Source organism: Dreissena polymorpha, chromosome 4 (genome assembly GCF_020536995.1).
Source record: "Dreissena polymorpha isolate Duluth1 chromosome 4, UMN_Dpol_1.0, whole genome shotgun sequence".
NCBI classification, from domain to species: Eukaryota; Metazoa; Mollusca; class Bivalvia; order Myida; family Dreissenidae; genus Dreissena; species Dreissena polymorpha.
In genome coordinates, this window is record NC_068358.1 from 54975983 (window position 1) to 54991607 (window position 15625).

Consider the following 15625-nt stretch of genomic DNA (forward strand, 5'->3'; position numbering starts at 1 on the left):
ATTCATTGAACTAAATGTATTACGTAATACATATTCAAACACTATAGAAAGGTGTATTTGGGAACGCTACGACATCAAAATGATATTTAATACATTTATTCTCTAAAACATGTTACAATGTAAATTAAATACATGCATTTGACAGAAAATCAGAAATCATTATTGTGAACACCGGGCTGTGATTGAATTTTTTTTTAAACAACCGCATTAAGATTGGACTGCACAAAGGTTAAGCAGGAACATGGAACATCAAGTGTACTTGTTTCTAAAAAAGAAAACGTTTATTTATTGCATATGCATCCCTCGCGATCGAGGGCCAGTAAATGGTAGGTTTTGCTTTTAAATGAACATCTTTAAACATGAACATTATTCTTGCGGATTCCTATCTTTAATGCCAAACGGCTGGTAGACATCCAATCGGCAATCGGTTCCCCTCGATCCCCGTGTTGGCTCGAACTTTAGACATATCAATCAACACATGAGCACCCAAACCATTAACTGACAAACATTCATATACATGTGTGTTATTAATATAAATTGGGTATAATATTCGTATATTCAATTGTCTTATTTACATCAGCTGTGTATAATATTCGTGTAAAAAGCGAATGAACATGCAGAGAAAAGGTGCATAAGGGTAATGCCACATTAAAGGGTATTACACGTTGCAATCGTTTGATTTTTGAAAGTATCAGGATGAAATACAAAAATTTCATATGTGATATTTCGAGCAAACGCTCATCATGACACATATAGTTTTGCTAGACAAAACATCTATAGGTAAAAGTGTTTTACTTAGTTAAACCCATATATACAATACTACCAAACTCAAGTGTGTCCTGGTTTTAACCGTGTACAACACATGAACAAATATGAATCCATCTGGGGTGTATAACTTCATGCTGTTTACCATTCTCAGAAATTTATTTTTGAATGGAACACTTAACGTGTGTTCACCATTACAAACAAAACAACAGTTGCTACAAAGGTAAGCACAAAAAATATCCAAAACAAAAAATAGTCCAATGCGTCAACGACGTCTTTCCATTCAATCTCATCTGCGGAACGTTTCTGGCCGTCACGTTTACACTGACAGATCCGAGCTAAGCGGTAGAGTGCCATATATCCTGAGCCGATTGAGTCCGTGTATTTATCTCGGGACGCCAGCCGCGATTCTAACAATGACGTCATTACCGCCGCTGTGCTAAGTGCTATCATTGCGATCATGTAAACTGAGATGATTGATATGGTGTTAGAGTTCTTCGGAATCTCAGACGATACTATTGTGAGGAAAACGGCCAAAGACAAAAGCACAGTGACAACATAGGAAGCGCGCTCACCAGACGATACAGGAAGTACAAATGTTAGGATGTTTAAAAACGAAAGAAGTACAATGGGGATGATTATGTAGAACACATAAAAAATTGACTTCCGCTTCAGCTTGATCTTAAAAATAAGGATTGTAGCATCCCCTTTGCCCGATTCAGCTGTGGTGGAAACCTGAAATGATGCATTATATAGCTCACCAACATGATACCGATATAAAACGGTAACAATAATCAATATATATTATATTGTTTAATATATACATGCCGTTTATCGATTATTACGTTTATCAAATCCTTTTGAAAAGCTTAAGCATCAAAAACACGTTTGAATGATTCTTAAAATATGAAGCTTATACATATCCCTTAAAAGCTTTTTAGGAGTGATGGTTAGAATATATGCTATATTTTATGTTAAGCAATTGATCCGAGAATACGTTTAATATGAAAATATGCAAAATGTACCAGCGACCATCTTGAATTTTCTTCAAACTCGTCTAAATAAATGCCTTTCTTTCCTTCAATCAATTGTACTTCATCTTTGACATAGCTCCAAGCGGAGAACTTGAAAGGACATTCCTGTGTGTCGAATGGGAAATATGTGATGTCAACATCACACGAGGCCTCCAGAATCTGCAGATGTGAACATACAAATGTGTCAGTCCCTCGATTGTTTTTTGAAATCGCAATTCCTTATGCTTTAAAAAAATATTGTATATTGAATGGTAAATTAATGTAATCGTATTATGTCCGATTTTCGTACATAGGCAAATGAATATGAACACATTCTGAGATGTTGTATTAACATGTTATATAAATCATATTATTTCATCATCGGCATATTGTTTCGCACCTGGTAAGGAAGCCAGTTAACTTCACCAGTATAGTTAACTCTCAGCAATAAATTACTAGATCCCAGACCAGTAAAGGTCTTGAAGGAGTTATGAAGTGCAACGTCCGGTCTCCAGACATCATTTTGTGGCTTCAAATGAAATGGTTTTATTAAAGTATCATCGTTTGGTGGCAAACGATTAACACAAACACAATACTTGATGGAAACACTATTTTTGGACAGATCGAGATCCATTTGTGTACAGTAATGTGTGTTTCTATATAGATTTATGTTAAGCACAAGATTGAAACATTAAAACATATTATATTTTTTTCCGTTCAGCCACATCTACGAATAAAATTATAGATTATTTCAAAATGTCTTCATTAATAATAGCAATTATTCCTAATGAGCTCAATTAAAATGGCCATTATTGATCGGTCCTATCCACTTTTGACTTGGCGCGAATCACATATTTCTTACGCCATATTAATTGTTTGTTAGTCTAATACGTTCCATCTACTTTTATTAATTAAATTCAACGTGATGACTTAAAAATAGAATAAAGGAAATACAAAGTCATATTTAAATTACATTAACGGAATAACGCGTAAATGATGATAAAACTGTGCTACCAATGTCAGATAATCAAGTCCTCCGTAGTCCGATGTATTCCAAGTCAGCAATTCATCAAGCCATGAAATGTCAAGATATCCGCCGATCTTCATGCTTTCTTCTTGTTCATTGAAATCAATTATAGCTTAAAGGAAATAAATAATATATGTGTTATATATCAAGTTAGCAATACAGCGCGAAGAAGTTTTAACTAATATTTGCCAAATAAACAATTATTTAGTGTTCTGATATTTGGAATTCAAACCAGGATTGCACCGGGCGCCATACAATATAACGACACGAGTTGTTATTTGTAAATATATAAAAAAAAATGTGAACATCATTGAGTTTTACATGATTGTACAAATATTTTGCAATTTAAATCAGAAATATGTTTTACTATGATGCACTTAGTTTTGGGAATGCCATGTGAAGTTTCAAAGATGTTCACGTAAGAATTACATGAAGCTTAAGAAAGTTGTTTTGTAAAAATGAAATGAATTTTCAAAGAACATGGTCAAGAACATTTCAAGATGTAAATATTTCATGTTTGCTCGTAATTTGACAAAGAGAATCGGTTATTTAATATATATTAACATCGTTCTTTTAGATTCACGTTGTTATGATCAGTATCAGCGTTTCACTAATTAATGTTGGGGTTTTGATTGAAACGCATGTTGCCGTATTCATTTGTATTTAAGGACGTTTGCGGCAGTTATTTTGTTTTGCATATAACATTTTAATTAACACTGCTTGCGAAATAAGTGTATGCCTGTTTGTATAGTCATATAAAAACTGTGATTTAAAATAGGGAACGAAAACACTTACAATAATAATTATATACCAAGAAAATGAATATAAGTGGCTGCGTCCACTATAAATAATACAAACGATAATGTATCAACCATTATGCTATACAAGAAATGTATTTCGTGTGATAATTAAACTGTACACATACCATTTAATTTGAAGATACATGTATGTGTTTCGCGTGTTAGACTGGGTTTTAGAAGATAGCTCTGTAACAACCCGTTTTGCAATAAACCCGTTTTGCAATAACTTTATTGCAAAACGGGTTGGAGTGTCTTATTGCAATTTGATTTTTTACAACAACCCGTTTTGCAAAAGACCCGTTTTGCAATAAAATCTTCACTCTTGTTTTAATTAATTCAAATGAATTGGAAGAGTTAAAAGGGATTTTCAAGTGTTGCATTTAAATGAAATTGTTATAAAAATAGACAAAACTGTGAGTTAAGACTTATAATGCATGGAAGGTGATGAATTTCAAGATTTAAAACGATAAAACAACACGGAATGTGTATCGAAAGTGACTTAAAACAATTTATTACTAACGTTAAGTTAACGCAAAAATGCAATAATTTATGGGAAACGCGTTAAAATGTCTAATTGCAATGTAAATTTTGTGTAACAACCCGTTTCGCAATAAAATCATCACATATATACTAATTGTTTCATATTGATTTGAAACGGTATAAAGGAAGTTTTAAAGTCGTCTCTAACGTAAATATGATAAAACAAGGCTGAATGTTTATATGAAGTGATGTTCACCCATTTGGGAATTAAGTGAAGTGCAAAAATATATTGCAAAACGGGTTTGAGTGTCTTACTGCAATTTGATTTTTTTTTAAACAACCCGTTTTGCAATAAACCCGTTTTGCAATAAATTTATTGCAAAATGGGTTGGAGTGTCTAATTGCAATGTGAAAAATTTATAATAACCCGTTTTGCAATACAATTTTCACTCTTGTTTCAATTAATCTAAATGGATTGGGAGAGTTAAAAGGGAGTTTCAAGTGTTGTATTTGAATAAAATTGTTATAAAAATAGACAAAACTGTGAGTTAAGACTTCAAATGCATGGAAGGAATTTCGAGATTCAATACGATAAAACAACAAAGAATGTGAATCGAAAGTGTTTTTGAACAATTATGAACTAAAGTTAAGAGAACGCAAAAATGCAATAATTTATGGATTTTATTGCGAAACGGTTTATTACACAAAATTCACATTGCAATAAGACATTTCAACGAGTTTTTCATAAATTATTGCATGTTTGCGTTAACTTAACTTTAGTACTTAATTGTTTGAAATCACTTTTGATACACATTCTGTGTTGTTTGATCGTATTGCATCTCGAAATTCATCACCTTCTTTGCATATAAGTCTTAACTCAAAGTTTTGTCTATTTTTTTTTTATTTTTTTTTTAAACAACACTTGAAACTCCCTGTTCACTCTTCCATTTAATTTGAATCAATTAAAACAATAGTGAAGCTTTTTTTCAAAACGGTTTTATTGCAAAACGGATTATTATAAAATTGTCACATTGCAATAAGACACTCCAACCCGTTTTGCAATAAGACTCTCCAACCCGTTTGAAATAAATTTATTGCAAAATGGGTTTATTGCAGAACGGGTTGTTGTAAAAAAATCAAATTGCAATAAGACACTCCAACCCGTTTTGCAATAAATTTATTGCAAAACGGGTTTATTGCAAAACGGGTTGTTACATATGTAGCTCACTTCAGACTCGGGCATATTGTTTGTGAATTACATTAGTTTTTTAATGCTAAGCTTATACCTAATAACTTACACCTATTTATGCTAATACTTCAAACCACTGTAAAATTTTGCCTAAGACAGCTTTTTTTTATATTTATTTTAATCATTCATTCATTAGATATAGAGGCACATTTGACTCCGCGCGGGTGTGATTGCATCTGTGTGCGAGTGTACTTAGCAATATAGAAATGTTCTTGGGAGAATTTTGAAAAAAACAACTTATTCGTTAAAATATTTGGTTGAATTTGATTGACACCCCAAACACTTTGCAATTAGACACTCGCAGACTGGCCGATCGCATATAGCTATGTATTGGAAATCAAATTATGAATCGCAACAGAAATCAAGATGTGTTTGTAAAACACTTCACCACTCAAAAAGTGCAGCTCTATAAGATATCTATGCATGCCAAATATCAAATTGCTATCTTCAATATTGCAAAATTTGACCCTTTACATTGACCTTTTACCTTGAAGGATGACCTTGACCTTCACCTTTCACCACTCAAAATGTGCATCTCCACGAGATACACATGCATTCCAAATATCAAGTTGCTATCTTCAATATTGCAAAAGTTATGGCCAATGTTGAAGTTTGACGCAAACAGACCAACAAGCAAACAGACAGGGCAAAAACAATATGTCCCCAGTATAGACTGGGAGAAATAAAAATAATGTTTTTGGTGGCATAAAATCATCCGATTAAAATATGTTAAGTTGGTACTGTGAGTATGTGTTCGACAAGTTGAAGTTACATTTACGACGTGTAATCCTGCGTACTATAATTAGGAGTCTCGACGCGAAACCCTCAGTAGCAAACGGCCAGTATACGAATCAAGTTTCTTTTCTATCAAAATCAATCCTCTGGTTATACCTGTGCATTATTAAGGTAACATAATTATTCAATGTATTCATGGTTGATGAATCGATTTAAACGTACACACGCAAAAGTGTTCAAGCACGTCTGATGTGAGATTAATTTATCCGGGTAACATGATATTACATTGTCAGTGTATCAATACGTTACCTTTATCGCCAGAGCATTTGATAAACCATTTAAATATACAGACACACGCTGGCGTATTATCATGAAATCACTATTACACTTAGTTTTTTACTTAGACTTGAGATTAATGGTGCATTCACTAGTAAATCAGAACAAGAGATTTCTTGAAGACTATAGTCGGCGTCTGAAAATACTAAAATTGTAAACAAAAAGACCGCAGATGCTTTAAAAAGAACTAAATTGCATAGAATTAAATTATATTTATAAAGAAAACAATACAAAATAGAGGCTTCAAAGGGCATAGAGAATGCACCGAGTAAATAAGCATTGCCTATCGAATACGACATGAACTGTCTTTTTTACAATCGCTTAAATTAAGAGGTGAATGCAAAATGGTAGATAACTTCCGTTCCTCGTACAGCGATCCTTCCGAGTTAAGGCTCAGCACATACACATGTTAAAAGATAGGTCATAACAAATGATTGTCTACCCATATTTTGCTTAAGTTTTAACAGATTTCTCTAAACTTAGTCAACGCTATAATATAAATTATTAATTCTGATCTAATGGCAGAACATCGCTGCAACACTCCATTTGCTATTGATACAGTTATAAAAAAGGGTTAAAAGGCTTCGCCGAAAATGTAAACTGACAAAGGTAATGTTAATTTTATGAAATACATACATTTTTAAATAGTCCTCCTCATTGGAAGCCATTTTCAGAGGTCATGACTGAGAGCTGTTTTTTTCCAAATTACAAATTTAATTACATCAGTTGCGGATCCAATATAAGATAATTAAGCCGCGCTCTGGTAAAACCGGGCTTAATGCATTTGCGTTAAGTAACATATCATATTAGCTTGTGCATTCTACAAAGGCTAATCTAGGGCGACACTTTTCGCGTAGACTGTATTTTCGTTAAGACGAGATTTCCTACATACGCAACATATCATAAAGGCGGAGAGTATCGTCCTGATAAGCATGCGCGGACTGATATGCGTCCCTGATTGGCATGTTCGGACTAATCAAACGACAAATATGTTTTGTACTCCACTATTTATCTTGAAGACGAATAGTTTTTATTAACACAATGTGGTGATGCGCATTAATTTCGTGTTTTCCATATCAGTTCTTCCGAAGAAACAGTTAACGATTAATTGTACGACTTTCGAACTTTAATTTTGTATTATCACATATACAAGGATCTTGTTATACACATACAAGTAGTAATTGTTTAAATGACATTCATTTCCGTATTATGTTCAAATAATGATCGAGTGTCAAAAAATAAAACACATCGTTTCAGCGACGCAGTGTCAATTAAAATACCTTACTGGGGAAGACTAGAAACTGTTGGTGTTGACCTCGATGCAATCTTACTTGACACATGCGCCTTATATTGCGGATGCGAGTTTGACGCAATTCATCAGTGAATATATTTGTTAGAGAACCTTTTATATGTACACATCAAAAGCAAAATTGAATGTTTATAATTATATACTCTTCATTCTTATAGGAACATGTTAAATATTGGAATGCAATTTTCTTTTGCTGTGATAAAAATAAAAATTAACTTAATAATAAAAATACTTACAGTTAAGAACCATATCTGTGTATACTACAACCACGTCGGTCTGGTCTAGTAACGGGCGGAGGGTTTTGCTATATCCATCTGTTTGAAATTTCTTCTTGATAAGGTTTTTGGCATCAACCAGTGTCTCCGACGCCACAAAAGACGCCGAACAAATCCAGTTTAATATTACCAGGCCTATGAACACACAGGACATGTTTAAACAGTCGTATTTATCCGTTTATACTTAAGAATGATGAATATAATGTTTAACCTTTTCCAATACTGTACACAGTTTAAAGCTTTCCTTCGTGTTTCGCTTTGTATATGGTTCATGTTTCATCTAAATGTATTTGATGCGCTTCGTTGCTGGTTTACAAAAGGCGTAATCTGGTACCCGGTCTTCAATGTACTTTAAAGTGGTACAGCTCTGGCCTCTTTATTAATACTTTGATTAGATTTATCTATCAAAAATATAAATACATTACACTTTTGATTTGGGTTATATGATGTTTTTCCTAAGATGCATGACGATGATCATAAATGTCTAATATACAAGGCTACTTTCTTAAATCGTATTAACAAAAAGGGATTTAGCAGATAGGTTTTTTTTGGCGTGCTTTAAAAGGTTTTGGTATTATTATGTACTGTTTTTTTACATTTTCTCATGAACATGACATCTAATCTAATTTATATTATTTGTTAATAAAATTGCGATGCTATGAGGTTCATATTTATTAATATTTGTATGTGTTCTGATTAGTAATGCGCTTAGTTTTTATTTATTAATATTTGTATGTGTTAATCATGGGCTTAGTTTGGGTTAAGGTTCCCTCCAAGCTTTTTAAACCTAAAATTCTGTGACCGTCCTAATGACTATAGCTGCATTCATCTTTAATTTTAAATATCGTAATCTATCATATAAGCAATTGTCATTTGTCGGAAAAACACACAAGCTGATAAGCATTTCTCCCCTCATGATGCTTTTTAGTTTTAGTTTTTATATATATTTAACCAAAGCTCCAATGGCAACAGCGAGGTTATGAAAATACTACGTCTTGTTATGTAGCGATACTTAAGACGTGGTAGAACTTCAAGTTCTTCAGAGGTCTTCGTTGTAATGTTGTTGCATAAGTCATGAAAGCTAAATTGTATGTTCATTTGTTTGCTCGGCAAAGCTAATATGTAACTGTGATCACTCACAGACGCATATACATGATGACATAGGGTTCCATGTTCGGGGAATAACTCACACATTATCAGATGCATCAACCTGAAAGTTCATAGTAAAAAGATGCAATTGAATACGGGGCAGTGCATGTTTATTGAGCTCAGTTATGTTTTATACTGAAGAGCCATATGCGCCTTTACCCTTTCTGACTCTTATCATAAATGCTTCACGCCCCTTGGGGGCGATGATTATTCCATTCTTCTTGTTCCGTTTATTTGGCTTTTTCGACGTTGTTAAGAGTATTGTACAGACATCGCGGCGGTCAATTAACACTTTTATTCCTGTTTAAGTGAACATACTTAAGCCGGTTACTAACAACTAACTTAGACCGCGGAGAAAAGTTCAAGTATAACGCAAACGTCGGGACTGTCTTCGAGTTCGATAATTAACGACTCTATTTGATAAAAGGTATGGGGAACATGACATCCAAAATATATGCATATATGCATATACAAAAACGTTATGTGCCTTTGACGATATAATGCTATTCCAATGAAGCTGGGTAACCTAACGCACAATTCATTCGTGTTCAAATCAGAAAGGGAGATCACAACCACTTACTATAGCCTATCCTCTCCCCTGATTCGAGATCAGTGTTCTGATTGGCCAAAATGATTTGGGCGACTGTGGACCAACAGGCCTCTGACTTTGACTGCGATCTCGGTTAACAAACGTGCTATAATGACGCATGTAGATATTATGGACAGTTTCATCTGCACTAGTGTAATAGTGCGTACGTTCCGGATACATAACGTTATATTGTTATACGGAACACCCGATCTTTTATAATTAATGATAATGTCGTAAACGCTTTTACTCAAACCACTGTTAAGTATTAAGTATCAGTCGTTTTAACAAGTGTGCTACACAACAGAAGCTCACCGGAAATGTCATTTTCATCAACACAGAATCATCATCCCCATCACCGGCATCAACATTACAATCACGGATATCACGAGCCTAACAACTAATAACAGAATCAACACCAGCGGCTTCCGCACCAGCACCACCTTCATCAGCATAACACCGTCATTATAACCACCACGACTGTTATCAGCATCCGCCCACCAAATTTAATGTCACCAATCCCAGCACAACTAAAATTTTGCATTATCGCAAACGCCAACATTAACAGCAGCACGACGGATATCAGTAATACTACTGCTAAAATCCTCAACACAACCACAGAGATCAGCAAGATTACCATAACTTCAGAATAACCTCCTACAAAAACTCTCCTCAGCATCAATAAAAACGAGCCTTACCATTTCCTTCTCACGCAGCAACTATTCAACGAATAAAACAGGACCGCGCACGAAACATGTCAGCAATTGAATTCAGAAACGAATATAATTTGAAAAAAAAATGCAGACGACGTTAAATGGGCAGCCAAAGCCGACTGTGATGAGTTGTGTTGTTTTTTTTTCGTTTTTCAATTACCTTTTATTTTACCAACTGAACTTACTTGTGTTCGTTTGCACGTGTGAATAAACGAATTAACATGCAAGAAACCACATTCGCCTATGCGAATTTTCAAAAATAACATTCTGAAAAAATATTGGTTTACATACTTATACCTGTAATTTTACATGTAATGTTTCTGCAACCTGTTTAGTGGAAATCCTTTTAACGGAAAAAATGATAGCCTTTAATAAAACTCGACTTCCCAGTTAAATTATGTAGAGTTTATGCAGCCTCTTAGCTGAAATATATTCATTCGGTTGTAAATCTTCCGATATAAAATATACCATCTTTTGAGAAATGAATCATTATAACAAGCAACTTGGGATGAACTTTACTTGTATTTGGCATGAATACTGTTTACATAACATCGCAATTTTGCGATTAACGAACATCCTTTATCAGACCCATGGACGAACGAGAATAGATTAAATAATGAATGCAATTAAAGGACTTATTAAATTTGTAATTTAATAACACCCACGTAGACTATGTATTGTATTGACGTACAATACATAATCCTCCTCCTCCTCCTCATCATCATCATCATCATCATCATCATCGCCATCGTCATCATTGTCATCATCATCATCATCATCATCATCATCATCATCATCATCATCATCATCATCATCATCATCATCATCATCATCATCATCATCATCATCATAATCATCATCATCATCATCATCATCATCATCATCATCCCCATCATCGTTATCATCGTCATCATCGTTGTTATCGTCGTCTTCGTCGTCTTCGACATTGTTGTCATTTTCGTCGCCGTCATCATTTCGTTTTCATTTTGTCATGATCTTCACTACCTTTATTAACGATAGCAATAGCAACAAAAAAAGTGCTATCATCACAAGCAGCTTCAGTAGCAGTAGCAACAAAATCATCATCGTGCAACTGTAGAATATTTAACCTTAACATAATCGACAAATTAACTAATCGTATCCATTCACGCTATATATCGGAGAGGTTGTAAAATGACATTAACCTTCACACTTTTATTTGCGAAGCATCATTCCAATATATTTACTTATTACTCAAAAGTCATTAAAAAATATTAGAATATATTGGTTTAAATTTGACTGGCAATGTAGTCATGTGTTAGTGCGTGTAAATTGGGTGTATCGATGTTTTCAAATTCAAATACTAACTTCACATCCACAACCTTAAACATATAACATTATTTTATATGTATGTGATATAAAAGTTCAATCTTGTACATATCAACATGTTTGATTTTATTTATAATCATGTTCCTTTTTCGCGGCTGAATAAGGAAAACGGAACAAGTTCCTTATTCCTTATTTAAGCCGAATAAGGAACTGGCATTTTCTTAATTACTTTCCAACATTAAAATATATTTATTATTTATTCATCACAATTATCCAAAAATTGTTTAAAATTGGCCTTTTCACAGATTTTGGTTTATTTTGAAGTTTGTCATTAAATGCTTTATATTGATAAATGTGAACATTGGATCTTAAAAGCTCCAGTAAAAAATCAAGAATAAAATTAAAAAAGAAAAACAAGTAGCCGGTATCAGGGCTCGAACCAGTGACCCCCAGAGTCCTGGAGTTAGTCTGAAGTAAAAATGCATTAGTCCTCTCGGCTATTCCGCCGGATATACATTATGCAAGTATTTTATACCTTATATATGGAATCTTCGTAGTTTCGAAAATTTAAACGACAACAACAGAACTCTCCAAATTATTCAATCGTTTCGCGTTGCAACGCTTTATAATTTTTAGGTTTTCAAATCGTCAAAAGATACATATAATGGCTATATTGGACTATAGCAAATGTTCAGTAATACTGTCTCCTCACAAATATCATAACTAAAACGAAAATTTGCGAATCCAAAACAACTTTTTTCAATTTTGTCAATTTACCAAACCGTGAAAAGATCCCTTTAATATGATGTTTTCTTTGTATTTAATTTTATACAATAAAACATACATCATCGCACTGCACAGACACACTACTTCACGCACACGTTCGCACACACGCACTCTCGCCTTCACGCGCGCACGCAATCTCAAGTACATACTTACATTACGGCATTTTTCATACTCACAAGGATTACACCTCTTATCCCATTCATCCCAATCACACAAACTTGTCACCGCCATAATCAGCTCATACTGCGTCAGACACCCACCGTGATACCAGCATTCACACCCGTCACACCCATACGACTCAACATTCCTCTCTCCATCGTCCACACGTCCTCTCTCCCCACAGTTGGCGGATAAATATGCCGTAGCAGCAGCCGCTTCTGACATGGCCTCCACTCGTGCACGTTTGCGTTCTGCAGCCTCCTCTTCTCTCTGTCGTTTCTTCTCCAGTCTTTCCGTTTTTCTTTGCTCCTTTTGAACACGCTCTTGTTCTTACTTTTGCTTTCTCTCCTCAGCTTCTTTTCTTCTCATCTCAATACTGTCTCTCCTCTCTTGCTCTTGTCTTTCTTTTTACCTGAAATAATGCCAATACAAGCATTGTACATAAACATGCCATCGTATATATGTTCATGTAAAGATTGCAAGAGTTGTGGATGTTAAACAAATAAACAAGTATGCATTGGTATATTCCACAAATAACTAAATGCTTTATCGATATTTTGTACGTCACGTACTCTCAGTTCGCCAACAATCTGGCTTGAAGTCAAAACTCGGCCTTTCTGCAGACGCTTTGTTGATGCCTTTTTCTTCTCCATTGGTGGCTCTGGAGTTGGGGCCAGGATCTTGCCCAACTGTGCGGGAACAATGCCCATCTCACCCAGTGGTTTTTTTGTGTATACTTCCCGCACGTTGGACACGTCTCCGCAACGAATGTTGGCGCTTCTAAAAAATAACATTTTTTCACCTTATACCGGTACAAAAACAACAAAACGATTCCATCTCCGTCTTACCAGTTAAAGCAATTCATAATAATATACTATAAGACATTGTTCTTCAAGTTCTAAAATGCACCAGCAACGCATGCAATGTCTAACGTATGTACAATGCTTAATACGTAACCCTGTGCGATTTGACTTACGATTTACGTTTGTCGGGGCGAATGACGGAGCCACCAGTTGTGACGTGTTAATTGCTCTCCGGTTGACTGGATACAGACCCGACACAGCAAACGAATTCTGTACGGAGGCTCGGGGATGCCTGGTACATTGCGTGCCTCAACAACGCAGGAAACTTCGCCTTGGTTACCAATAACCGCTTTTTGGCGTATGGAAGGCTGGAACAGATGGTGTCCACTCTGGATTTTGGAGGTCCAAATATCTGAAAATCAGTAAAACAGAAACGCTATTAAAAAGAAATACATGTAATAAAAACTGGTATGAACTAAACCAATCAAACACTTGTTTGACTTATTTGTATAATTACAGTGCAGAAAAAAAACACCACGTTACAAAAATGATAGTATTACTTTTTATTTTACAGCTTTGTAAATTTACCTTAACATCTAACGGGCAATCCAAAACAACATCATTTTTTATGGACTCTTCAATCGTAGATAACGTCACGTGGCTTTCGTGGTTGTCCGTGACCAATAAGACTGGTCGTGCATTGCCACAGTGCGGGACGAATATGTGGGTAACCAGTCTCATTGGCCGCGAACAACCACGAGTCTGGCACATCCTCGATCTCTGTATGGGGGAGACATCCCTGTCAAAAATATTCATACAAATCACGTTATATCTACATGCCAGAGCGGTAGCATTATAATGGTTTTAAAAAGTCATACGATGAATCAATCATAATAGTATTTTAACTCTTGATAAATGTTTATCTTTGAGATGTGAATGCTTACGTGTGTGTTCATATGTAAAAAATTAGTATTATTAATAGATTAATTACTAGCGGGAATGACTATTCTGACTTACTTTGTCACTCACTCACTATCATTTTTGGAAAAAATCTGCCACTGCCGCCGACGCACACTTGAGCAGTGATGTGACCATTCACAGACGTTTTCCTTTTAATCACTTGGCTGGAATCTGTCGGAGCGATAAAACGCCGCGTAGACTTTTCTTTACCAGTCCAGCCCGTTTCGTCGACGTTGAATATCTGCAAAAACATGTCCGACTTTTAATTTTATGTAAATAAAAATGATCGATTTCCATAAAATAAGTATGCACACGTAATACTAATTTCTACAAATTTGAATATTTCTACTTTTACATGAACATGAACACACATAGGTATGAGTTTTTTTTACCTGTCCAGGTTTGTCTTTCAGTTCATGTTTGTCCAAACTGCTTCAAACAAGTAAAAAAATTCGTCTATGACGACCTGAGAGGACATCGCTGCCCTCGCGGCACTCATTGTCTTCGTTAACCGATCTGACAGCTGGTGGCGAGTTAGAAATTTACAAATCCATTTCGGAGAAGGGCCGGACGTGCGGTTGATACGACAGGATTTGTCTAAAATTACAACATATGTGACAGATAGAAAAAGGCAGGATAATTACATGGAGGAATGAAATGAAAATATATTGCAATTAATGATTAATCAAAGAACTGCAACGAAGAACAATAATTGTTAAAAACATAACGCACTATCACAATAGTCTAGTAATATGAATTGATAAATTGTTAAATTATATAAATGATAACTTTAGTATGCAAATGGTCTGCATTGACCGTTCCACGGCATTGATAAATTAAGGACTGGTGGTGGATAATAAGGGCCTCCTTCCCGAAAACGTTCCTGAAGTTGCATTGTTTCTCTAGTCTCAAAGTATGTATTCTATTTACCAGACGCATTTATTATGTTTCTAACTTTGGACTTCAACACTTCACGGCTCGCCGGTAACCCCTGTCCAGCCATGTATTTCAGGAATCCGGCAAGGGCGGCCTCTTCCTCGTCAGTGAGGTCCCTGTGACGCGGACGGCCTTCAGAAACAATCGCTGGGGCCTTCAACCGGTCAATTCAACTGCGGCACCCCATATTGTTTGGCCGCACTTCGTAAAGTCAAATTTTTCCTGTGCAGGGCACT

General features: G+C 35.1%; 1 protein-coding gene across 1 annotated transcript; it reads right to left on the reverse strand.

The window, feature by feature from the left end:
• Nucleotides 1–80: 80 nt before the first annotated feature.
• LOC127878439 (acetylcholine receptor subunit beta-like 1) lies at nucleotides 81–8143 on the reverse strand. Its single transcript, XM_052424963.1, has 5 exons — nucleotides 7951–8143; nucleotides 2793–2917; nucleotides 2179–2307; nucleotides 1791–1958; nucleotides 81–1500 (listed from the first exon to the last, which is right to left on the reverse strand). The coding sequence occupies exons 1-5, from the start codon at nucleotides 8141–8143 to the stop codon at nucleotides 943–945; spliced, it is 1173 nt and encodes a 390-aa protein (XP_052280923.1). The 3' UTR covers nucleotides 81–942.
• Between the last annotated feature and the right edge of the window lie 7482 nt (nucleotides 8144–15625).

Excerpts from the sequence above, each read along its gene's own strand:
- LOC127878439 (XM_052424963.1), bottom strand. The coding sequence starts at position 8,143 with ATGTCCTGTGTGTTCATAGGCCTGGTAATATTAAACTGGATTTGTTCG. Across the intron at positions 2,918-7,950 it reads CACAGATATGGTTCTTAACT|CTATAATTGATTTCAATGAA; the intron begins GTAAGTATTTTT and ends ATTTCCTTTAAG. Across the intron at positions 2,308-2,792 it reads GACTTGATTATCTGACATTG|CCACAAAATGATGTCTGGAG; the intron begins GTAGCACAGTTT and ends TTTCATTTGAAG.